At 37.8% G+C, this 26299-nt stretch overlaps 1 protein-coding gene and 1 long non-coding RNA gene across 8 annotated transcripts; one reads left to right on the top strand and one right to left on the bottom strand.

Annotated features, from left to right (window-relative positions):
* Nucleotides 1-1136: 1136 nt before the first annotated feature.
* On the top strand, nucleotides 1137-6189 carry LOC116743726. Its single transcript, XR_004346865.1, has 3 exons — nucleotides 1137-1477; nucleotides 2785-2871; nucleotides 5400-6189. It is a non-coding gene; the product is annotated as an uncharacterized LOC116743726 (long non-coding RNA).
* ZNF583 (zinc finger protein 583) lies at nucleotides 2280-25775 on the bottom strand. 7 transcript variants are annotated; one of them, XM_032612573.1, is made up of 5 exons: nucleotides 25286-25775; nucleotides 23305-23397; nucleotides 12049-12175; nucleotides 11656-11754; nucleotides 2280-5353 (listed from the first exon to the last, which is right to left on the bottom strand). In XM_032612573.1, exons 2-5 carry the CDS (start codon nucleotides 23311-23313, stop codon nucleotides 3876-3878), a joined length of 1713 nt encoding a protein of 570 aa, XP_032468464.1. In that variant the 5' UTR covers nucleotides 23314-23397; nucleotides 25286-25775; the 3' UTR covers nucleotides 2280-3875. The 7 variants fall into 7 exon arrangements, with proteins under 7 accessions (XP_032468464.1, XP_032468462.1, XP_032468466.1 ...); XM_032612571.1 differs by having other exon boundaries at nucleotides 25300-25775; XM_032612574.1 differs by having other exon boundaries at nucleotides 2973-5353; nucleotides 11656-11751; nucleotides 25300-25772.
* Nucleotides 25776-26299: the final 524 nt, after the last annotated feature.

Below are 26299 nucleotides of genomic sequence, written 5' to 3'. Positions count from 1 at the left end.
CATATTTGCTTTAAAAGTGCAATATCTATTCAAATCTCAGACTAACATAAATTTTTATTTTCTTCTCATTGTATAACTTTCCCTACTCTGGTTCAGTCTCTCTCTTGGTCCTTATGTTGGTACTTTTCTTCATCTGTGATGATCCTTAGCTGTCTGTTCACGCTTAATAATGATATGGTTTGATTATCTTAGGTAGATAGCAGGAGGTTCTCTCGTTATTCTCATTGTAGATCTGTTTCCCTGAATGAAAAGGTTTACTGGGATCTCTGCCTGCATGGGAAAGGCTGGTGAGTTGATGGGAAATTCTCCAAATTCCAAAAAAGGTTTCAACTTAGGCTGCCAACTCTCACTCTAGCTGCTCTAGTTCTCCGTGAGTTTGTTGAATTTTTTCATAGTTTAAGTTTTTTAAATTTTAACATTCTTATTTAAAACTTCAAACATTACAGATAATGGTAAATTTACCCTCTTGACCAGAATGTCCAATTCTAGTTCCCTCCCCCAAAGAAACACTTATCAGTTGGATGTGTCTGTTCAGGACTTTTTCTAAGTATTTGCATACTTATATAAATGTATTATAAATATATTTTAAATATATAATACTCTATTATTCTGAAAATTTTCCATTTTCAATCAGTGTCTTTTAGTCAAATCCATACCAATATTACAAGTCCATTTTTTTAAACTGGTGCTAGTATTTCTAGTCATGCCTCTGTTGATGGAAATTTAGACTGTTCCCAGTTTCATGTACTGTGCTGCCCTCCAAAGGGGTTATAGTGAGCATTTTTAAAACTTCAGTGCCTCCAAATTAGCACTGATGAGAGTATTTATTTCTCTACACAACTACCAAGTTTTTTTATTATTGTAGATTACTTAAATTTGCATCTCAATACTAGCAAGGTTAAGCAGGTACTCATATTTATGGTCCACCTGTATTTCTTCTGACTTGCGCATTCTTGTCCTTTGTTCATTTTTATTCTTACTTGGTTGTCCTTTACCTATTTATAAGTACTCTTACATCTTTCCCTTTGTATTATATTACAATTTTTTCCCATTCTGTTTCTTATCTTTTTTTAAAAGCATTCTAACGTTTGATTTAATCTTCATTATGGCTTTCATTTTTGTCTAATTTAGGAAGATATGTCCAACAGCAAAGTCATAAGCATATGGTACTATATTTTCTTCTAATACTTTACTATTTACTTTAACATTTAGGATTTTATTCAACTGGAACTAATTTTTGTGAATGGTGTGAAGGAAGGATCCATTTCAATTTACTTATAGAAGAGAGGGTGGAGTGGGAAAGCTGTTGGCAGGGGTACTAACATAACTTTCACATAAAAAATCATTAACTGTCTTGTCATCGTGTCTCCTTATTACCCAGCCTCTACACAAGCCAACTCAAAGCATGAACTTTTCTAGGGACCCTTTGGACAGACTGACTCCCTTTACTGAAATCCCTGTCATGCCAACATTTCAGGTAACAGCTTCTTCTGCAACATTTCATGAATAACCACTCTTTTCCCTTTTGTCTTTTATAAAACTTGATTCTTTCATCCACTGATGACTTCTGCTCTTTTTTGATACCTTTTAAATTGTTTTATCTGTTTAATAGGATATGGAGGAAAGATAAACTTGTGTTTAACTGCAAAAGAAAACCTTGATTCCCAATGAAAATTTTGATGCTGACAAGTTACCTTTCAGAAATACTGTACAAATTCATACACCCTTACATCAGTACATAGAAGTACCTCCTCTCCTATGCTTTTGCAATGCAAATTTTATCAATCTGATATTGAAAGATGGTAGTTCATTTGTTTAACTTGTGTTCTGATCCTTGTGAGATTCTGTACTTACCACTTTCATCAGTCACCTGTTGGCTCTTTATACCCTTTTGCCCATGAGGGGAGGAGGTGTCATTTTTCTAAATGACTTGTAGAAGCACTTTTATGTTAAGTATACGAACTTCATAAGTTAAACATATTTTAATGATTTTTTCCAACTCTAATGTTTAAAAACCTTTCGTCTGTACTATCTTTGACTATATAAAAGCTTTAATTAAAGTTCTTATATAGTCAAATCTAGAATCTTTGTGTGTGTGGCTTCTGGATCTCATGTCGTATTTAGGAAGACCATTCTTCATGATTATAAAGCATGTTATGGTGTCCTTTAATGACTCTGTTTTGCATCTGGATAAAAGAATGAGGTGATTGTTTTGTACAGAAATAATTTTTTGAGCCGAATCTCATTTACCAATACTGTTAAGCCACTGACATGAAATATCACCTTTATTATATATTTCCTTTATGTGTGTATGTTGTGAATGTGTATGTGTGTATGTTGGCAAACACAATGTTTCAAGCCTTAAAAAGAAAGCCTTATTTTGTCAGGTACAAAGAATCTATAGATTAATCTGAGGCCTACTAACAAATCTATAGATTAATTTGGGGCCTATTAACATCTGTAGAGTACTGAGTCTTCCCCTACAGAAGGATAAAATGTCTATTCTTTTAATCCTCCATTAAACTTTAGTTATTTTCTTTGTACTTATGTTCACAAGAGAACTGGTTACTGCATTGATTGCATGCTCAAAGCCTTCAGGAGTCAGGAAGTAATATAAAGTGTAAAACAAGTCAGATGTAAGGGAACAGGTAGTGGTTTGAACTGTGCAGAACTGGAAAACACATGTCCATCTAAAGGTATTCATATTCATTTGAAACTTGATGCATATCAAATCAAACATGTTGATGAGTTTTGACCTATAGTTTTGGTTTCTTTTCCCTCTAGTTTTGGAATTACAGCTTAGAAGCTTAACAACTTTTCTATTTAAATGACATGTGTTTAATACAATTCATCTACCTGGGATTAAGAGAGGTGAGTTAAACTTAACTTTCTATTCTTCTTTGGTTATTGATCTTTTAAAGTTTTCTGTCTTTTAAAAACTATATTGCCTTTATTTAAATGCAAGTGATGAATACATCTCAGTAAATTTTACTTATTACAAGTGATTTTTAACACCTGGCTTCTTAAAACTGTTGACTATATAATGAAGTTAGTTTTTCTTATCAACAAAATCATATCTCTGTGTATTCATGTTGAAACAGAAGCCCCCATCTTACTCTGTCATCATGGACTCCAACATTAACTCTCCTGTGCTGGATACCCCTATCACCCACCTTTAGAACAATGACTGCTGTTCCTAATCAAAAACCTTTACAGTCTTTTGGGTTGCTTTGTTATTTCGCAGATAATCATTGCTGAGATGATATTCTTTTTTCATAGTACCTTTTTATTTTACATTAGTGTTTATTGAGTGATTACTTTATGCTAGGCACTCTGCTGAGCAGTTCACATGCATTATCTCATTTAATCCTTACATTAACTTGAGGTAGTACCATTATTATTTTCCATAATATAAATAAAAAGACTGAAGCTTACAAGGGACAAAAGGTTTCTCCAAAAACTAGAGGGCCAAAAAATGGAAGAGTAAGAATTGGAACCCAGATCTATTTGATGCTGCACTATAAATTCTTAATGTTGATAAGTAGCCAAAGAATGAGGTGGATAACATGAGATAGGACTCTGAAATGTAGACTGGAACAAAGTATTGGGGGTTGGAGGTCTTTTAGGCTATTTTGAGGAATGTGTGCCTTGACCTAAGACCTATGGGATGCCAATGAAGGGTTTTAATGATGGAGAAGTGATATGATTAAACTTCTTAAACACAAGTTTGACTGTAATATGCACTACTAGCAGGAAATGGTAAACACAGGGAGATCAATTAGAGAGTTATTTCCATAGTCCATGTCAAATAGATTATTGTGTACTGGACAAAGATGACAGAATGGAAATTAATTAGAGTCAGATTCAAGGCATATTTAGGAGATAGAACCTACAGGTCTTGGCAACTGACTGGACACGGAGGGTGAGGGGGAGGAAAGAGTCAAGAATGACTCCATGGTATGAATTCTCTCATGATGAGCAAGGTGTGCTCGCTGCCTGAAAGATTTCCTGCAATCCTTACATTCATAGGGTCTTTCCCCAGTATGAATTCTTTGATGTAGAGTAAGAGATCCACTGTAGCTAAAGGCTTTCCCACAAATGTTACATTCGTAAGGTTTCTCTCCAGTGTGAATTCGCTGATGTTGAGCAAGGCCTGCATTCTGGCTAAATGTTTTCCTGCATTCCTTACACATGTAAGGTTTCTCTCCGGTATGACTTCTCTGATGTTGTGCAAGTGACGAGCTGTTGCTAAAGGCCTTCCCACATTCGATACATTCATAGGGCTTCTCTCCAGTATGAACCCTCTGATGTTGATCAAGGTATGCAATCTGGCTGAAGGCTTTCCTACATACTTTACACTCATAAGGTTTCTCTCCAGTATGAACTCTCTGATGTTGAGCCAGGTGTGCATACTGGCTGAAGGTTTTCCTACATTCCTTACATTCATAGGGTCTCTCTCCAGTATGAATTCTCTGATGTACAATTAGGTATCCTCGATGGCTGAAGGCTTTCCCACACACGTTACATACATAAGGCTTCTCTCCTGTGTGAATTCTCTGATGCTGAGCAAGAAATGAGCCATTACTAAAGGCCTTTCCACATTCAATACATTCAAAAGGTCTTTCCCCAGTATGAACCCTCTGATGTTGAGTCAGGTGTGCAATCTGGCTGAAGGCTTTTTTACATTCTTTACACTGATAAGGTTTCTCTCCAGTATGAACTCTCTGATGTTGAGCAAGATGGGCATTCTGGCTGAAGGCTTTCCTACATTCTTTACATTCGTAGGGTTTCTCTCCAGTATGTATTCTCTTATGTTGAGCTAAGTTCGCACTCTGGCTGAAGGTTTTCCCACATTCAACACATGCATAGGGTTTCTCTCCAGTGTGAATTCTCTGATGAAGAGTAAGAGATGAGCTCTGGTTGAAAACCTTCTCACATTCATTACATTTCAAAAGTTTCTTTTCTACATAGACTTTCTTACGTTTCATTTCAACAGATTTTTTCCGGTAGCTTCTCTTTCGTGGCTCATGCTTATGTATTCTTTCTTTGGTGGGAAAACTCTGCCTTATATCAAAGATTGCATTCTGGTGGAAAGTTTGCCAAGATTTAGTATATTCATTACTTTGATCTTTAGTCAGGATTTCTTTATGAGTGATGATCAATTGACTAGAATGTATCTCCTGACTTCCCAAGTGGTTCTTAAACCAGTCCTCATTTTTAGAGTCTTCTCTCAAACTGGAGCAGTCAAGGTTATAACTAAGATGGCTTCTTCCCATTGTCCTTACTTTGGATGATTCCTCATAAATAACTTGCTTTGATGAAAATTCATTGTTTTTAAATGCATACTCCCAATCTAAAAGATACCAAGAAAACAAATGTCTTTTGTATTTATGCATTAGAAAAGAAAAAGTTCTAAAGCACAAATTGGTGAATGAACTACATAAGAAGTTCAAGGATTTAACAGCTATTAAATGCTGTCTAATAATGAGATTATAAAGAATGAGAATGAAGGAAAATTTATTAAGAAAATAAATCATGCATAACTAAAGGTAATTATCAGAAAATCATAATAATCTTTTTATAGATATATTAATATAACAGTCTGCAAACACCCTTCCTCTCTTGCTGCTAGTTATCCTGCATTCAAGCTAAGTTCATTACCCTTAAAAAACCAATATCATGTCAGTGTGGCTGAATAAACTCCCAGTACCATTAATTGCCATAGGCTATAAATAAAACTCTATGGTTAAACTTTTGCAGCCTGGAAGTGGTCTTCCTGAGTATCATTTTCTGTGTGATATGTTCCAACCAAATGTAAGTTTTCAAGTGATACTCAAGCTAAGATGCCTTCATATAGAAGTAATTTTGTATAAAATTTCTTGGTTTTATATTAACTGCCATTGGCCTTAATTTGCCTTACCCTTTTCATTCCCAAATCAAATCACCTATTATTCTGTTCAAGATTTTCCAGTGGTTTCTCACCTTATTTATAGTAAAACCAAAATAAAACCAAAATTCCTATTATGATTTACAAAATCAATGTAGCACATGAACATAAATGTAAAGCCTATATAAAATTATGGCAAATAAAATCCAGGAACATATGAAAGCATAATCATAACCAAGTGGAGTTTGTCCCACGAATGCAAGGTTGGTTTAATATATGAAAATCAATGTAATTCACCACATTAACAGATTAAAAAAAGGAAAATCATATCATTTCAAAAGATATAAAAGTATTTTACTAAATTCAACACCTGGTGGCACAGTGGTTGAGAGTCCACCTGCTGATGCAGGGGACACAGGTTCGTGCCCCAGTCTGGGAAGATCCCACATACCATGGAGCAGCTGGGCCCGTGAGTCATGGCCACTGAGCCTGCACGTCTGGAGCCTGTGCTCTGCAACAGGAGGGGCCACAACAGTGAGAGGCCCACATACGGCAAAAAAAAAAAAAAAAAATCAACACCTGTTTATTATAAAAATTCTCGGCAAACCAGGAACAGAAAGGAAATTCCTCAAGCTGATAAAGGGCATCTATGAAAAATCTGTAACATCAACAGTGAAAGAGTGAATACATTTCCCCTTACAACAATGCAAGTATATATGCTCTTACCAATTCTAGTCAACATTTTACAGGAGGTCCTAGCTATTACAATTAGTCAAGAAAAAGACATAAAGATCAGAAAGGAAGAAATAAAACTGTATTTGCAGAAAAAATGTTCATGCAGAAAATCCTCAGGAACTTACAAAACAACTACTAGAACAACTGCTAAATCAATCCAGCAAGGTCAAAAGATGTAAAGTTAATATAAAAGTCTAACAACATTGTAAATGAACTATACTTCAATAAAAAAATTTTAAAAATCAATTTACATTTTTACATACTAGCAGCAAACAATTGGAAAATGGTCTTTTTAATATAAAAGCACCAAAAAAACACAAAAGACTCAGGGAAAAAAATTTTTAGATATAAGTATATTTTTTATATATAGCTATATAAATATAAGACCACTACACTGGATATGACAAAACACTGCTAAGAGAAATTAAGACTGTAAAAAATGGCTAAATAAACAATACTCAGAAATTGAAAAAAATGATATTAGGATGTCATTTCTCTCCAAACTGATACATAGATTCAACACAATCCCAAACAAAACCCCAGGAGGCTTTCTGGGTGGAAATTCTCAACTTCATCCTAGAATTTATATGGAAATGCAAATGATCTATTAAAGTAGTCAAAGTGATTTTACAAATTGAACTGATATCAAAATTTACTATAAACCTACAGTAATCAAGACAGTGTGGTACTGGTGAAAGGACAGAGTTTAGAACTTAATGCATGCATATACGGTCAAATGACTTTCAGTGAAGGTACCAACAAGACAATATAATGGGGAAGGGAAAGTCTTTAAAAGAAAGGTACTGGAGAAACTATATATACAAATTGGGGGAAAAAAAAAAAAAGAACTTCAACCTTTACCTCACACAAGACATAAAAATTGGCTCAATGGAACATATACCAAAATATAAAGCCAAAATGATAAAATTCCCAGGTGAAAACACAGAAGAAAATGTTTGTGACCTGCGGGTAGCAAGACTTTCTTAGATATGACACAAAAGGGACAAACCAAGGCAATAATTTGGACTTAACAAATATTGAAAACTTTGGATGTTCAAAAGACAGTAGTAGGAAAATAAAAATACAAGTCACAATTGGTATGTATGTCTCAATACACATAAATGACAAAGAATTTGTATCAGGACTATACAGGCATACCTCAGAGGTATCATGGGTTCAGTTCGAGGCCACCCCAATAAAATGAATGTTGCAATTAAGCGAGTCACACGAATTTTTTGGTTTCCCAGTGCATGTAAGAGTTATGTTTACACTAAACTGTAGTCTATTAAGTGTGCAATAGCATTAAGTCTAAAAAAAATCAGTTTACATACCTTAATTAAAAAGCACTTTATTGCTAAAAAGTACTAACCATCATCTGACAACGCAGGGTCACCACAAACCTTCAATTTGTAAAAAGTGCAATATCTGCGAAGTACAATAAAGTGAAGCACAATAAAATGAAGTATACCAGTATTAAGAACTTTTACAATAATAATAAAACCTAATAAAACATGGGCAAAAGATTTGAACAAATACTTCACAATAGATATATGAATGGCCAATAGCACATGAAAAGATCCTCAACATCATTAGTCATCAGATAAATACATACTAAAACTATGAGATACCATAACACAATCATTAGAATGGATAAAACTAAAAATAGCTCACCAAAAAGGGAACCCTCCTACATTGTTGATGGGAATGTAAATTGATGCAGCCTCTATGGAAAACAGTATGGAGGTTCCTCAAAACACTAGACTTGCCATATGATCCAGAACTCCCACTCCTGGGCATATATCCAGACATAACTATAATTCAAAAAGATACATGCACCACTATGTTCACAGCAGCACTATGTACAATAGCCAAGACATGGAAACAACCTAAATGTCCATCAACAGGTGAATGGATAAAGGAGCTATGGTACATATGTGTGTGTATACATATACACACACACACATATGTACATACATACACACAATGGAATATTACTCAGCTATAAAAAAGAATGAAATAATGCCATCTGCAGCACATGGATGGACCTGGAGATCATCATACTAAGCCAAGTAAGTCAGAGAAAGACATACCATATGGTATCACTTATATGTGGAATCTAAAATACAATACAAATGAATATATTTGCAAAACAGAAACAGACTCATCTAGAGAACAGACTTGTGTTTGCCAAGGGGGAGGAGGGGTGGGGGAGAGAAGGATTGGGATTTTGGGATTAGCAGATGCAAAGTATTATATCAATATATAGGATGGATAAATAACAAGGTCCTATTGTGTAGCACAGGAAACTATATTCAGTATCCTGTGATAAACCATAATGGAAAAGAATATACGTATGTAACTGAATCACTTTGCTGCACAGCAAAAATTAACAGAACATTGTAAATCAACTATACTTCAATAAACTTATTTTAAAAAAGAAAAAAACCTCACCAAGATATGGTGAGGATGTAGAGCAACTGGAACTCTTCTACAGTGCTGGTGGGAATGAAAATGATACAATCTCTTTGGAAAACTATCTGGCAGTTTCTTAAAAATTTAAACATATTCCTGTTATATGACTCAGTTTTTCCACTTTCAGATATTTACCTAAGAGAAATGAAAACGTATGTCCACACAAAGTCCTGTATGTGACCACTTCATATAGCCCCAAACTGCAAACAACCCAAAAGTGCATCAACAGGTGAATGGAAAAAGTGTGGAACATCTATACAATAGACTGCTACTCAGAAACAAAAGGAGTAAATTATTTATATATGAAACAATATGATTTTCAAAATAATTTTGATGACAAAATAAGCCACACATAACAGTATGATTCCATTTAGTTTAAATGCAAAGTAATCTAAAATGACAAATATCAGATTAATGTTTGGAGCCAGGAGTGAAGAAGAATGAACTGCATAGAGGTACAAGCTATCTTTTGGGGTGATGGAAACGTTTTATGTCTTGAGTGTGGTGATGGTTTCATGGACGTATACAACTGGCAGAACTCATCACATTGTGTAATTTATATGAACGCAATTTACTGTATGTAAATAATTAGTTATTAAGAAAAATATTATAGGGACTTCCCTGGTGGTCCAGTGGTAAAGAATCTGCCTTCTTAGTTCCTGGTTGGGGAACTAAGATCCCACATGCCGCGTGGTTACTGAGCCTGCATGCCACAACTAGAGAGCCTGTGTGCCACAACTACAGAGCCCATGCACTCTGGAGCCTGCATGCCACAACTACTGAGCCCACGTGCCACAACTAGAGAGCCTATGTGCTCTGGAGCCTGCATGCCACAACTAGAGAGAAACCCAAGCACCACAATGAAGAGCGTGTGCGCAATAATGAAAGATCCCACGTGCCACAATTAAGACCCAATGCAGCCAAAAATAAGAAAGAACAAATTATAGATGGAATCAAGAAAGATTAAGTAAAGAGAGACTTTAGTAACATAATAAAAAAAGAAACTCATGTAATAAGCTCTTTACACTGAAAATAGAGACTATACCTTGGAACATATGGAACCGTTAAAGAAAACTAATGCTATATTAGGACATATAAAATCCTCAAATCGTTAGAGAGTAGAATTAGTACTAATTACTATCCTGATCAAATATGATAAAACAATTTGATCAAGATAAAATAAAACAAGAAAAGTTTCTTTTAAACAACTCTGTGTAAAAAGGAATTTAAAAAAAAATAGGTTGTCTAGGAAATGGAAATAAGAAAAACAACTACATATCAGAATCTATGGAAGTCACCTAAAGGTATATTCAGAGGAAAATTAAAACTCCTAATAATGTCATTAGTGAATGAGAAAATGAAATTAATAATTTAAGTTTTTTTCAGCAAAATGGAAAACAAAATAAACCTAAGGAAATTAGATGGAAAGAATTAGTAAAGAGAAAAGCAGAAAATAGAGAATTAGAAAAGAGAAGAATGATGACACTACATATTTAACAGATACATCCAAAAGCTGGATTTTAAAAATAAATAAAAATTAACAAAATTGACTGAGTAGCAAACAATTTTTTAAAAAAATAACAGCTATGTAAAATAAATTAAAATTGGAAATTACTAGATATAAAAGAAAAACAATTATAAGCGATTATTATGCTCAGGTTCATAGAAATAAATCTGTAACCTAAATGAAAAGGGTAACTAACTAGAAAAATTTTAATTTATATAATTTAACCCAAGGAAGAAACTATAGGGAGGTTATTTACCAGAGAGGACATTGAGAAAGTTGTCAAAGGTCCACTTCCCCACAAAGGCCCAAGTACCAGGACTTTTCTCTCAAACTTGAAGACTATGACCTCATTCCTTCACACTAACATCTCTAAATCAGACTTTTTCTTCTTAGCCTCCATCTCCCTCCAATCATACATTGCATATCTTCCCTTAGCAATCTCCCCATCTCTTAAAAATAAGTCTCTTATTGTCCCAAGCCAAATTCATCTTTTCCTCTACCAACCTGTTCTTCTGACTTGTTTCTATTAAATGCTATCACTTTCCAGTTACCCAGACTTGAAAATACAACTGGAAATGCTTTATTTTTTCTTTGATGGTTTATAAACCTCTGAATAATCCTAAAAATTGAGCAGAATGATTTTATGAAAGTAGAAATTCAGTGAATCACGTGAATAAGTAAATGAATCAATCTGAAAGGAATGAGTGACCAAAAAGGAAAAAATATGCATTGCTGTGTCTGGATTTTTAAACATAGTATGGAGCAATGTGTGTAAAACTAAAAAGCAAGGACAAGGAGATAACTGTGACATCTGCATCCAGAGAATAAGAAAATGTTATCAGAGAAGACAGTTATGTGTGAGAGAAAATATACACACATAATGTGTGAGGAGAGTTAGGTTGGGGAACTCACGCTAGACACACCACAGTGTTTCTTCCCAGGCCTTGTGCCTTTTCAGGCTACCCAGGAAACATCAATTATGAGCTGGAACTTTACAGAATAGCTGAGCTTTTCCTTGCAATGGCCTCTGCCTGCCTAGTTCTCTCTCACTCACCAGGGCATGCTCCTCTTGTCCCCTCCTTCTTCACCATCCAGGGCTCTTTTCCTTGCTCCAATAATGAGATCACATCTGGCTTAGAAACTGAAACTCCTGCTTACAAGAAATAAAAGGGGAATTAGCCAGGCCCATAAATCAGATCAAGTTGCTTGGTCATCAGGAAGGTGAGGCCATTATAGAAGGGAGCTGAGGAAGAGATGAAGTATTCTGAAGAATGGGGAAGATGAAGTTGCATGGACAGTCTAATGAAGCTGCCAATTCTACAAAACTATATTTATCTGGGGGAGCACAAAAATCAGAAACTTAGCGAACTATATCAGAGGTTTCCCAAACATTACATTGGAAAGCAGCCCTACGTGCAGATTCTGAATTACAGGGAGACCTCCTTACCCAGTGATACCAGGCTCCTATAGTTCTGCAACATCACTTTCCTGTACAAATTCCTCTGAGCAGGGTTCAGCCATTCCCACTCCTCTTGAGAGAAATCTACAGCCACATCCCCAAATGTCACCAAATCCTGAAATGACATAAACATATTCTTGCTCAACTAGTGTCCTTACCCTCGCATGAGCATAGTTTAAAAAATTAAATTGTCTATACTTCTAGAGAGAAATACTACAGGTAGTGAAATTTTCTGTCAGTATCTTGAGTTCTGAGCAACACATGTCAAGTAATTGCTAGACAACTTCTCCGCTTAGTGTTGATATTCTGTCATGGAAAGTATACAATTTCAGAGTCTCTACTGATGGAGAAAAGATACACACAGAAATTGGCAATAACACAACACTGTAAACAATCAAGTGTAAAATGTTATTCATACTAAATGCTAGAGCATTTCTCAATATGGAAAATAAGGATAGACTGGGGCAGTGAAAAAGGCTTCAAAGAGGAGGCAGAAACATGAGTTTTGCCTTACAGGATGTACATGGTCTAAACCAGCATTTTCCCAAATTCTACAATGGAATGGTCAATGTGCCAGCTATATCAATAAGGTATATATTAAAGTATATTTGATGCTTATAACTGGTTTTCTAAAATTAAATACAAATATAATAACAGTAAAGTTTTATGGTGATTTTGCAAAAATAAAACTATATGCCATTACGGAGAACAATCAGGGACAACAAAAGATTACATAACAGCTCTGACAACATCACTAAGTTTCAAAGACAGCTGGTAACTTATCATGCTACCTAAAAGACAAAATAATAGTAATTTTAAGCACTACTAATTAAGTTAAAGAGTGAACATTTCAAACGTGATAATGAAGTGCCATCAAAAAATACCTACAACTCTCACTAGAGGAACATACCCAATTGTGCACATCTAATGAGCAAGAGTTTTTTAAATGTTAAAACATAGCTCTTTAAATACCACTGTATGTTACATTAAGGATCTTGATAGCACGGAAGATGACCTAGTCTGCTCCCTAGAAATTGAAAATGGGCATTCTTCCTAATGTGGTAAATCTGCTTCAGACTTATCAAGGCTTGCTGTCTGATTTGGTATATGCTTCACAGGTCTGGCATGTCACGGAGCAAAATCTACTCTTAAGCTGAGCTGGTATGTAGATGACCTAAACAGCTGAACTGACTTGTCAAATATTGAAATCCTTCCACACTGGTTGGTAAACAGCAGAGGAACCACTCCCAGTTAAAAGACCAAGAGCATTCCCCTGAAAGAACAAACAGTGAAACAGACCTCTTCATTCTAATAGACACTGATTTCAAAAAGGAGATAATGAAAATACTGGAGGAGTAAGGAAAGCTATCGACAGAAATGCAGAGTACTGTAAAAGGGAACTAGAAACTATACAGAGGAACCACAAAAAATTAGAAAACTCATCCGCAGAGATGAAAGCTACGGGCAATGAATAGCAGAATGAATGATGCAGAAGAATGAATAAGTGACCTGGAACATAGAATAATGGAAATCACCCAACAAGGACAGCAGACAGAAAGCCAAATGAAAAAAAATGAAAGCAATATAAGAGACCTATGGGATAATATAAACCATGCCAATCTACACATAATGGGGATTCCAGAAGGAGAAGAAAAAGGGGGTCAAAAATGTATTTGAAAAAATTATGTCTGAAAAATTCTCAATGGGGCTTCCCTGGTGGCGCAGTGGTTGAGAGTCCACCTGCCGATGCAGGGGACATGGGTTCATGCCCTGGTCTGGGAATATCCCACATGCTGTGGAGTGGCTAGGCCTGTGAGCCATGGCCGCTGAGCCTGCGCTTCCAGAACCTGTGCTCCGCAATGGGAGAGGCCACAATAGTGAGAGGCCCGAGTACCACACACACACACACACACACACAAATTCCCAAACCTAAAGAAGGAAACACATATCCAGGTACAGGAAGCACAGAGGGTCCCAAGTAAGATAAACCAAAACAGACCTACACCAAGACATATTACAATAAAAACAGCAAAAGTTAAAGAGAGAATTCTAAAGGCAGCAAGAGGAAAACAAAGAGTTCATTACAAGGAAACCCCCATAAGGCTACCAGGTGATTTCTCTACAGAAATGCTGCAGGCCAGAAGGGAGTGGTAAGATACATTCAAAGTCCTGAAAGGGAAAAATATACAACCTAGGATACTCTACCTAGCAAGATTATCATTTAGAATAGAAAGAGAGATAAAGAATTTCTCAGACTCATAAAAACTAAAATACTAAATCTATCCTAAAGGAAACATTGAAAGGTCTTCTCTAAATAGAAAAGAAGAATCTATAGGAAAGAAAAAAACATCACAATTGGAAAGTAAATTACTTAAATTTACTTTAAATTTAAAGCCAGGACACAGACTAAAGAAAAAAATCCAAAAATTTGTGTGAAAATGATGGTAACCACAATGAACAGCAGAAGGATGAACAAGATGTAAAACAGGACATCAAAATCATAAAATGTGGGGGAGGAGAGTAAAAAAGTGTAGATTCTTTTTCTTTCCTAGAATGAATGTGTTTCAGCCTATATAACTACCAGTCTAAGGCAAGTAGATATAGGAAGGGGTTAACATTCTTGAAAAATAGGGGACCCACAAATCAAAAACATACAGTAGATTCACAAAAACCAAAAAGAAGAGAACATAAGTATAATACCAAAGAAAATCATGAAACCACAAAAGGAAAAATAAGGGACAAAGAAGAAATATAAAATCAACAGGAAAACAAGGTTTAAAATAGCAATAAATACATATCTATCAGTAATTACCGTAACTGTCAATGGACTAAATCCTCCAATCAAAAGACACAGAGTGGCAGATTGGGAGAAAAAAAAAAAAAAAGAGCCTACAATATGCTGCCTACAAGAGACCCACTTTAGGGCAAAGGACACATAGAAATTGAAAGTGAGGGGATGGAAAAAGATATTTCATGCAAAAGGAAATGACAAGAAAGTGGGGTTGCAATACTCATATCAGATAAAATAGACTTTAAGACAAAAGCCATAAAGATAAAGAAGGATACTATATAATGAAAAAAGGATCAATACAAGAGGATTTTACGTCAACATATATGCACCTAATATAGGAACACCCATGTACGTAAAACAAATACTAACAGAAATACAGGGAGAGGGACTTCCCTGATGGTGCAGTGGTTAAGAATCCACCTGCCAATGCAGGGGACATGGGTTTGAGCCCTGTTCCAGGAAGATCCCACATGCCGTGGAGCAACTAAGCCCATGCACCACAACTACTGAGCCTGCACTCTAGAACCTGAGAGCCATTACTACTGAGCCCATGCACCACAACTACGGAAGCCTGTGTGCCTAGAGCCCACGCTCCGCAACAAAGAGTAGCCCCTGTTCCTCCTCGCTGCAACTAGAGAAAGCCCGTGTGCAGCAACGAAGACACAAAGCAGCTAATAAATAATACATTTATAAAAAAGAAAAAGAAGTAAAGGCAGAAATTGAGAAGACTACAATAATAATAGGATATTTTAACACCCCGTTCACATCAATGGACAGATCTTCCAGATAGAGAATCAATAAGACAAGAGATACTAAATGATACAACAGAAAAGTTAGACTTAATTGATATTTTCAGTACGTTACATCCAAAAAAACCCAGAATACACATTCTTTTCAAGTGCACATGGAACATTCTCTAGAACTGACCACGTACTAGGGCATAAAACAAGCCTCAACAAATTTAAGAGTATAGAAATTATCTCAAGCATCTTTTCTGACCACAACGGCATGGAACTAGAAATTAACCACAGAAAAATAAATGAGAAAAAAATGATTACATGGAGACTAAACAACATGGTACTACAAATCCAATGGGTCAATGAGGAAATCAAAGAGGAGATTTAAAAATACCTTGAGACAAATGACAATGAAAACACAACCATACAAAATCTATGGAATGCAACAAAAGCAGTTCTTAGAAGCTCATAGCAATACAGGCTTTCCTCAAAAAACAAGAAAAATCTCAAACAACCTAACCTACCACAAAGAACTAGAAAAAGAAGAACAAACAAAACCTAAAGTCAGCAGAAAGAATGAAACAATAAAGATCAGAGAGGAAATAAATAAAAGACATTTAAAAAAATAGAAAAAATCAATAAAACTAAGAGCTGGTTCTCTGAAAGGATAAACAACATTGACAAACCTCTCACCAAGCTCTTCAAGGAGGAAGAGAGAACTTATTTCATTAAACAAAATAAGAAATGAAAAAGGAAACATAACAACTGACACCACAGAAATACAAAAAACCGTAAGGGAATACTACGAACAATTATAAAAGAAAAGCCAAAACCCACATGGTCTTCTGAATAGACGTAGAAAAGGCATTTGACAAATTCAACATCCATTCATGATAAAAACTCTTACCAAAACGGGTATAGAGGGAAAATACCTCAAGATAATAAAAGCTCTTCATGACAAATCCACAGCCAATATAATACTCAACAGTGAAAAGCTGAAAGCATTCCTGCTAAAATCTGGAACAAGACAAGGATGACCACTCTCACCTCTTCTATTCAACACTATTGGAAGTCCTAGCTGCAGCAATCAGATAAGAAAAAGAGATAAAAGATACCCAGATTAGGGCTTCCCTGGTGGCACAGTGGTTAAGAATCCGCCTGCCAATGCAGGGGACATGGGTTCGAGCCCTGGTCTGGGAAGATCCCACATGCTGCAAAGCAGCTAAGCTTGTGCACCACAACTACTGAGCCTGCACTCTAGAGCCTGCCAGCCACGACTACTGAGCCTGTGTGCTACAAACACTGAAGCCTGCGCACCTAGAGCCTGTGCTCCACAAGAGAAGCCCCCACAATGAGAAGCCCGCGCATGACAACAAAGCCCCCACTTGCCGCAACTAGAGAAAGCCAGCGCACAGCAACAAAGACGCAGTGCAGCCAAAACTAAAAAAAAAAAAAAAAAAAATCCAGATTGGTAGGGAAGAGGTAAAATTGTCATTATATGCAGATGATATGTTACTACATATAGAAAACCCTAAACAGTCCACACATAAACTACTAGAACAGATAAACGAATTTGGCAAGGTAGCAAGATACAACATTAATGTACAGAAATCAGTTGCATTTCTTTACACCAACAATGAAATATGAGAAGGGAATGTAAAAAAAAATATTTTAAAATTGCAACTCAAAACATAAATTACTTTGGAATAAACCTCACCAAGCAGATGAAACTTATACACTGAGAACTATAAAACACTGATGAAGGAAACTGAGATGATTCAAAGAAATGGAAAGATATCCCATGCTTTTGGATTGGAAGAATTAATGTTGTTAAAATGGTCATACTACCCAAAGCAATCTACAGATTTAATGTGATCCCTATCAAATTACCCATGACATTTTTCACAGAACTAGAAAAAATAATCCTAAAATTCATGTGGAACCATAAAAGACCCAGAATTGCCAAAGCAATCCTGAAGAAAAAGAACAAAGTAGAAGGCAAAACCCTCCCAGAGTTCAGACAATATTAGAAAGCTAGAGTAATCAAAACAGTGTGGTACTGGCAGTAAAACAGACATATGGATGAATGGAATGGAAGAGAGCCCAGAAATAAACCCACACACCTATGGTCAATTAATCTTTGTCAGAGGAGGCAAGAATATACAATGGGAAAAAGACATTCTCTTCAACAAGTGGTATTGGGAAATCTGGACAGCTGCATGTAAATCAATGAACTTAGAACACACCCTCCCATCACACACAAAAATAAACTCAAAATGGCTTAAAGACTTAAACATAAGACATGACACCATAAAACTCTTAGAAGATAACACAGGCAAAACAATCGCTGACATAAATTGTACCAATGTTTTCTTAGGTCAGTGTCCCATGGCAATAGAAATAAAAACAAAAATAAGCAAATGGGATCTAATCAAACCTACAGGCTTTTACACAGCAAAGGAAACCATAAAACGGAAAGACAACCTACAGGATAGGAGAAAATATTTGCAAATGATGTGAGCAACAAGGGCTTGATTTCCAAATTATACACACAGCTCATACAACCCCAAAAAACAAACAATCCAACAGAAGAATGGGCAGAAGACCTAGACATTTCTCCAAAGAAGAAATACAGATGGCTAGTAGGCACATGAAAAGATGCTTAACATCGCTAATTATTAGAGAAATGCAAATCAAAACTACAATGAGGTACCACCTCACACCAGTCAGAATAGCCATCATTAAAATGTCTACAAAACAAATGCTGGAGAGGGTGTGGAGAAAGGGGAACCTTCCTACACTGTTGGTGGGAAGGTAAGTTGGTGCAGCCACTATGGAGAACAGTATGGAGGTTCCTCAGAAAAATAAAAATAGAATTACCATATGATCCAGCAGTCCCACTACTGGGCATATATCTAGACAAAACTATTATTCAAAAAGATACATGCACCCCTGTGTTCACAGCAGCAGTATTCACAATAGCCAAGACATGGAATCAACCTAAATGTCCATCGACAGATGAATGGATAAAGATGTGGTACATGTATACACTGAAATACTACTCAGCCATGAAAAAGAATGAAATAATGCCATTTGCAGCAACATGGATGCAAGCAGAGATTATCATACTAAGTAACTCAGAAAGAAAAAGACAGATACCATATGATATCACTTATATGTGAAATCTAAAATATGACACAAATGAACCTACCTATGAAATAGAAACAGAATCACAGACATAGAGAACAGACTGAGGGTTGCCAAGGGGGAGGAAGTTGGGGGAGGGATGAAGTGGGAGGTTGGGCTTAGCAGATCTAAGCTTTTATATATAGAATGGATAAACAACAAAGTCTTACTGTATAGCACAGAGAACTATATTCAATATCCTGTGATAAACCATAATGGAAAAGAAGATTAAAAAAAGAATGTATATATGTATAACTCATCACTCTGCTGTACAGCAGTAATTAACACAACATTGTAAATCAATGTCAATAAAAATATGTCAATTTTTATGTCAATAAAAAGTAATAAATACAATTTATAAAATATGGTGATGGCTTAAGAGAACAAAAACAAAAAAGTCTGGTATTTCTACCCTCAGTGAATTTTTTTCCCTTTCTAAGGTAAAAAACTGGAAGTCCTCAACCCTCAGCACCTACCTACCATGGCACCCGACCTAGAAACAATCAAAATTTAGTTAGTATATATTTGTTCAAATGTTTCCTTATACAGACATGTCTATGATTATCTATACATATTCATTTTCTTATAACATCACTTGTTAGATAATATTACATGATGTAAATATGTGATATCTTATTTACTATCCCCTTGCTTATTTTCAGTTATATGAATCTTACTTTCTCACTATGATGCTATAAAGGTCTCTATTATTTTCTTAAAATATATTCCTAAAAGTTTTTCTCTCCATTGAGACTAGGATCTCCCAAAGTTACTTAACATCAGAAAACAGTTTACACTATTTTGACCCAGTCAGAATAGGACCTAATGAAAAAATAATTCAGGCTGGGAGTAAAGTGTTGACCGGTAGTCAAAGAAATATTAATAAAGGTTCTTCACATAGAAAGAAAATGGAAGGAAATGGAAATAAAAGGAAAATGGAAGCATCAAAACACAGGAAGAAACTAAGAGCCCCCAAACTAATTATAAACTCAATAAGGTAAGTCCCCCAAAATATTATATCTACTAATAATAGGGGACTTACCTTATTCAGAAAGTGGCAAGAATACTAATTATTTAGAAGGAAGATTACAGAAGGAAGAAAGAAGATCATTACGTAAGAAGCAATAGTACATATCCTAGAGTGGCCACTAAAAGAATAATAAAAGTAATGTATAATTAAGATAACTAGGGAAAAACCTGATTTATCCAAAAGAAGGCAAAAAAGGAGAAATAAAGGAAGAAAGAACAGATGGGATAAGTAGAAAATAAATTGCAGCATGGTATACTTAAACACAAATATATTAATAATACATTAAATGAAAATGTACTAAACGCTTATTTAAAAAGACCAAGATTATCAGACTGGATTTTTAAAAACCAGCCAAACTTTTTTGCGGGGAGGCACAAGGGATCATGAGAGGCATAGGGGATTGGGAGGCACACTGGGCCGAGTGCCTGGCTGTGAGCGCAGGGGAGAAAAAAAAAAAAAAGAAAGGCTATATACTGTTTATAAGAGGCATACTTTAAATATAATCTTTAGAGCACCACAAGAGACTGTGATTCAGGAGGTCTGGGGTGGCATCCCAGAAAGAGCATTTGGGCTGATGGGCTTTGTCTGTTCTACACATCATATCCTCTGCCTTCTCCTTCTTCCATTACCAATTCAGTGGCAGGAAAAAAGAGGTTGCCTGCTGGCTCTTGCTGCCCTGGTCTCACAAATTCATTCCTTTGTTGATTCATATATTAATTTGGCAAATATTTACTGAACGACTACTACCTATTTTGTTCTAAGAGTTGGGAATACAAAAGTGAACAGAATACAGCCCCTCCCTTTGTGGAGTTAATATTCTAACAGAGGAGAAAGACACTAAACATAAGGTCATACACATATATACACTAATATGTATAAAATAGATAACTAATGAGAACCTGCTGTATAGCACAGGGACCTCTACTCAGTGCTCTGTGGCTACCTAAATGGGAAGGAAATCCAAAAAAGGGGATATATGTATACGTATAGCTGATTCACTTCTCTGTATAGGAGAAACTAACACAACATTGTAAAGCAACTATACCCCCATTAAAAAAAAAAAACAACCATATGGTCATACAGTGTCATGTACTATTAAATACTATGACAAAAAACAAGGTAAGGTAACTGAAAGTTACAGGAGCGTTTGTGTAAGATAAAGTAAGATAAAGTAATGTAGGGCTTCCCTGGTGGCGCAGTGGTTAAGAGTCCGCCTGCCAATGCAGGGGACATGGGTTCAAGCCCTGGTTCAGGAAGATCCCACATGCCGTGAGCAACTCAGCCCGTGTGCCACAACTACTCAGCCTGCGTTCTAGAGCCCACAAGCCACAACTACTTAGCCTGCACGCCACAACTACTGAAGCCCACACACCTAGAGCCCATGCTCCCAACAAGAGAAGCCACCACAATGAGAAGCCCGTGCACTGCAACGAAGAGTAGCCCCCACTCGCCACAACTAGAGAAAGCCCGCACGCAGCAATGAAGACCCAACACAGCCAAAAATAAATAAATAAAAATAAATTTATTTTTTAAAAAAATAATGTAAAACTTAACAAAGAGGTGATTTTTGAACAAAAATCTGTCAATACATAAAGTGGGAGAGCCAGCCATGTCATCATCTAGGGGAGAATTACAGAAGAGGGAGGAGCAAACGCAAAGGTTCAGAAATAGAAGGTAGCTTGGAACATTTGAGGAACAGCAAGTTGACCAGTGTGACTGGAACAGAGAGCAGTAAAGACTTGTAGAAAATGAGGTGTGGGGTAGCCAGGAGCTGGATCATGTAGGGCCTTAGAGGCCCAGGTAAGGAAACTGGATTTCATTCCAAGTAAAATGGGAAGCGAACAAAGTTTCTGGGCCAAGGAGTGAAATGATGTGTTCCATCACACTGAGCACACTGCTCCCTAGAGTCCTTCATTATTTTCTACCACCCTCTTTAAATCTCTCACCATCATCTGTGTTACTGACCCTCAATATAGAGTACAACTTCCTACATCTGACAGTCACTAACTAGTGATGTGTATACATCACTTTCCTTCCTTGGCTTTTTCCTCATTTGTAAAACAAGTGTCTTAGACAAGATCACCCGTAATTTTGTTCCTGGCTTTATCATTTTATGAACCTACATCTTTGCTGCCTAATACACTAGTTACTAGCCACATGTGGTTATTTAAATCTAAATCAATTAACATTTAAAAATTCAGTTCTTCAGTCACACTAGTACATACAAGTGCTCCACAGCCACATGTGGCTAGTTGCTACTGTATTGGGCAGTGCAAACATAGAGCACTTTTATCATCAATCATCACAGTGCTTCTCTAGGTGATTTCTGCTTCTGAGTCATCTTAAGATGTAAGAAAATAAAAAGATGTAGTAGTTTGTATGGTTTTATTTTTTATGTTTAACCTACAAAATGTATTTAACCTCAAAGTATGAGGAAGAAAATTTTTTTCTAAATGAATACTCCAGCTCTTCTCCACTGATTTAAAATAACATCATTACGTTATTATGTAATAAACAAACTAGTAGACATTGAATTCCATGAAGACAGTATTTTTTTCACCACAGTATTGCCAGCAGTTAATATACAGTAAGTCTTTAATAACTATATGTTCAGTGAATGAATAAATATTTTCTATTCTTATTCATATTTGCATTTGTTTCTGGATATTATATGCTGATTTTTTTCATTTATTTCTTCTGGCTCTCATTCTATACTATTTTTGTTATTTACTATTTACGATTTGTTATTACAGATGTATTTAGCCATTTTTTTATGTAGATTCAATACTCCCTACTATTCTCCTTTTTCAAAAAATTCCCTGCTATTTTTCCATATTAACTCCTCTAATCTTTACTGCATGATCTAGAATATTTTAGCTGTAACCAGCTACTAAGTCAGGATATCCCTAGAACAGGACCTCATTACCCCCATGGAATCCTGCTCTTCAGTGCCTTCAGAATGCCTGAAAAACACTCCTGCCCTAGCTGACCCACACTTTAATACTCAAGACACAACAGATCCCACTCCTCAAAATCACCTTGAGCAAGCAACCCTGTCATGTATCAATACTACAGCTAAGACTTCCCCAAGTAGTCCCTGTCTACTTTTCAAACCCAGGTCTGTGGAAAAGCTCTAAACTGTTGGTCACATCTGAACACCCACCTTGACCTCAGTGAATCACTTCACTTCCCTACAGGGAAGACTTTCAGATTCCACCAAGGAGTGTATTTTTGCCTCTTGAGACCTCCCAACAGAACACCTAACCCGCAGGAAGTGCTAAACTGTTTCTTGAATGAAGATGAAAATTCTGGCTGAGAAAAAAAAAAAGGAGGCTCAGTGGGTTTTGGGGGACCTCCTTTTACTAGACTGGAGAACATGAGGACCAGGTCACTGAATGAATGGAATTTTAGAATGGGAAATTTCAGAAGAAAAGCAAAATGTTCATATAAAATCTGAAAAACAAGGCATTTCAGAGAAGAGAGTAGAAAAGCTTCCTTACCTCAGACATGGCTTTAAGAATTTAGGACAGCCCTTCTGTCCTCCACCTTCTGGCTTCTCTTTGGGAGAAGGGCAGTGTCCAGAGAAAACAGAGCTGGAGAGGGAGAAAGAAAACATGAAATGCTGGGCCTGCCCTCATCTCCCAGCATCACCAGCCTAGATACTCTCCTTTCCTTCTCTGTGCAGTTCTCCCCAACCACAGAAGTAGATACAAGGTGTCACTGCATTGGTCATTCCTATCTAAATTTATAATTCTTTCACCTATGTGCTTTATTTTTTGAAGTATAGTTGATTTATAGTGTTATATTAGTTTCAGGTGTTCAACATAGTGATTCAATATTTTTATAGATTATACTCCACTTAAATCTCCCACGTGCTTTAGATCTCAATATGCAACATAAACTTTCTGTGCTTAAGATACCTCGTTTATATTTATAAGAAGTAACAGTATTTATGCTTCAGAATGGCACTGCCAAATAAGGATAATTTCCCCCTTCACACATGCAGGCTATTCGTCAGTGATATCATCCAATGCCTCATGGTAATTAAGTAATTGAGCCCAACTGGAATCCAGGTCTGACTCGTTAGTCTTTCCACCAGATGATGACGTTGAAAGGAAATGTGTCCCCACCCTTTCTACAAAGATGAGAGATAAAACTACAAAGTGAATGCCTCAGAGAAAGCATCTTTACACAGAGTAGGCATCAGAGGGATCACGTGGTCTGGAAGACACTGGACCAAAAAGAACATCCTGCTTCTGGTCCTGGCTTATAATAAAATGCACCTGAAAACCAACCTCTCAACTTTTCTAAGAAATTTCCTCAGAAGGGGCTGGGGGGAGGGATATGCAGAAACAGTCACTGCAACCCCTTAATCATTAATTATTTTCCACTAAACTTCACTGCCTTGGAGAGTAAAGAAATGATCTCAGAAGCAGCATAACTTAGTGGTAAGAACAACTAGGTTCGTGGATCAGAATGCTCAAACATCTGATCCACCACTTAACTGGCTCTGCAGCCTCTATTCCAAACCTCAATTTCCTCATCAACAGAGTAGTACCTACTCTCTATCAACGGTTGGGAGGGTCATAAGATGATCCACATCAAGCATTTAGCACAGTACCTGGTCATCCTTTGTGTGCAATAAATATCATTCAATCATTTATTTTCATAAGTAGCACACAGTAGGTCTCCCCGTCCTTTTTTCTCTTCGATTCCTCACTAAGAGAGGGACGGAAAGACCTTCTGTGCCAGAGAGGACTAAGGTCCAGCAGCTCGGTCTTCTGCTCTCCAGGCCCGAGCCTTTCTCCTCCTCTCCAGCTCTCTTCCCCTCTCCCACTCTCCTCTCCGTAAACGCCCTCTCTTCCCCTTCATCTCAATCTCGGTCTTCCCGCTACAAGAGTCTCCCAAATCCTGGAGCACACTGGCTTCCCAAAGCATCCACACAGCCTCCCAGCCACCACACAAACCACACAATCCCTCATGCTGGCAGCTCCCCTGGCAGACTGTGGACATGCTCCCGAGCTGTAGCTTGCCCACCCCTCGCAGTGAGTCACACAGTCACTGACATGATGACACACGGTGTCATATACTGTCACACACTCCTAGGGTCACACAATCTCAAGCAGTCTCAGGTGAACACACAGCTGCACGTCCACTGTTACAGAAACTGTCACACACATTCTCAAATTCTGTTCACACACCGTCGCACAGAGCCCCATACACAAGGTCACACACACAGTGACACTGTAACACACGGTCCCGTACACGGTCACACTGTTCATACACAGTGACACGGTTTCCCTGTCACATTCTCAGACACTGTCACACATTCTCCCTCGGTCCCACACAGCCTCACACACTGTCACACGGTTTCACTCTGTTCAAACACGGTCACACACACCGGACCCAGGCTCCCACCGTCACAGGCCCCCTCACATGCCCGCTCCCGCCCGACAGGCCTGCCCAGGCGCGCGCACCCACCCCGGGCTCCTCACCGCCTTCTCCCCGAGAGTCCGCACTTCGTTCCGCACCGTTCGCGGAGGCTGGGAGCTGAGCGCTCTGCGGCCGGGGCGTGGACTCGATCTCGGGCCCGACGGGCGGACTCACAAAGGGGCCAAAGCGCTCGGGCAGGCTGTCGGCGCCAGCCGCAGTGGCTGCTGGGAAATGGAGTCCGGGGCCAGGCGCGGCGCGGCGCGGAGCATCCTGGGGCTGCTCGCCGCAGGGGGCCGGGCAGACAGCCGCTTCCTGCCTCGTCCGTTCGCGTCGTCTCTGCCACGCTCCTTAACACCCCGACCTTGCGACCCAGAACTCGCACTCGCCCCGCCCTCTCAGGCCGTCCAACCCACCGCTCCCGCCACCGAATCCAGCCCGGACCTGGATTGGCCGGCTCGAACTGCGCAGGTGCAGCTTGCTCGCGTCGCGGAGGCGTCCAGGCTCGGTGCACGCGTCGGCCGCGAGTAGCGGACGCGGCTGTGTTGCGCATGCGCGGTGGTCGGGCCCGCGCCCGGGCGCAGCAGGTGGGGCTCCTGGCCCGGTGCTGGAAAAACGCAGCTGGCGAGGCTGGGTGTGAGGGCTGGGGCCCGCCGGAGGGGGACATCCCGGGAGGATGCGGGCGTAGTTAAGAGATAAGGTGCTCTGGATTTCTTTCTTTGCTCTATTTTTCTGTTTCTTCTGTCCTCCCTATCCTTTCATTCTCCACTTATTGAGCGCCTACTGTGTGCCAAGCACTGTTGTAGATGCTGGGGACGCAACTGTGAACGTGCAAAAATCCCCACCCGTGGAGCTGACATTTTATTATGGGAGAAATTTAATAGGAAAAAAAAGGTACTAATATATACTGGGAATTGATACGCGTTATAAAGAAAAGCAAAACAGAGTATAAACATCATTCTTTCAGTTCTTAGTTCTTTGTTACACCCTCTGGTTCATATTCAACCTATGTCTGAAAATACTTCATAAACTTCTATCTCTAGTACTAACCCACATTCATGCCTC

Source organism: Phocoena sinus, chromosome 19 (genome assembly GCF_008692025.1).
Source record: "Phocoena sinus isolate mPhoSin1 chromosome 19, mPhoSin1.pri, whole genome shotgun sequence".
Lineage (NCBI taxonomy): Eukaryota > Metazoa > Chordata > Mammalia > Artiodactyla > Phocoenidae > Phocoena > Phocoena sinus.
This window is presented reverse-complemented; position numbering and strand designations above follow the sequence as displayed.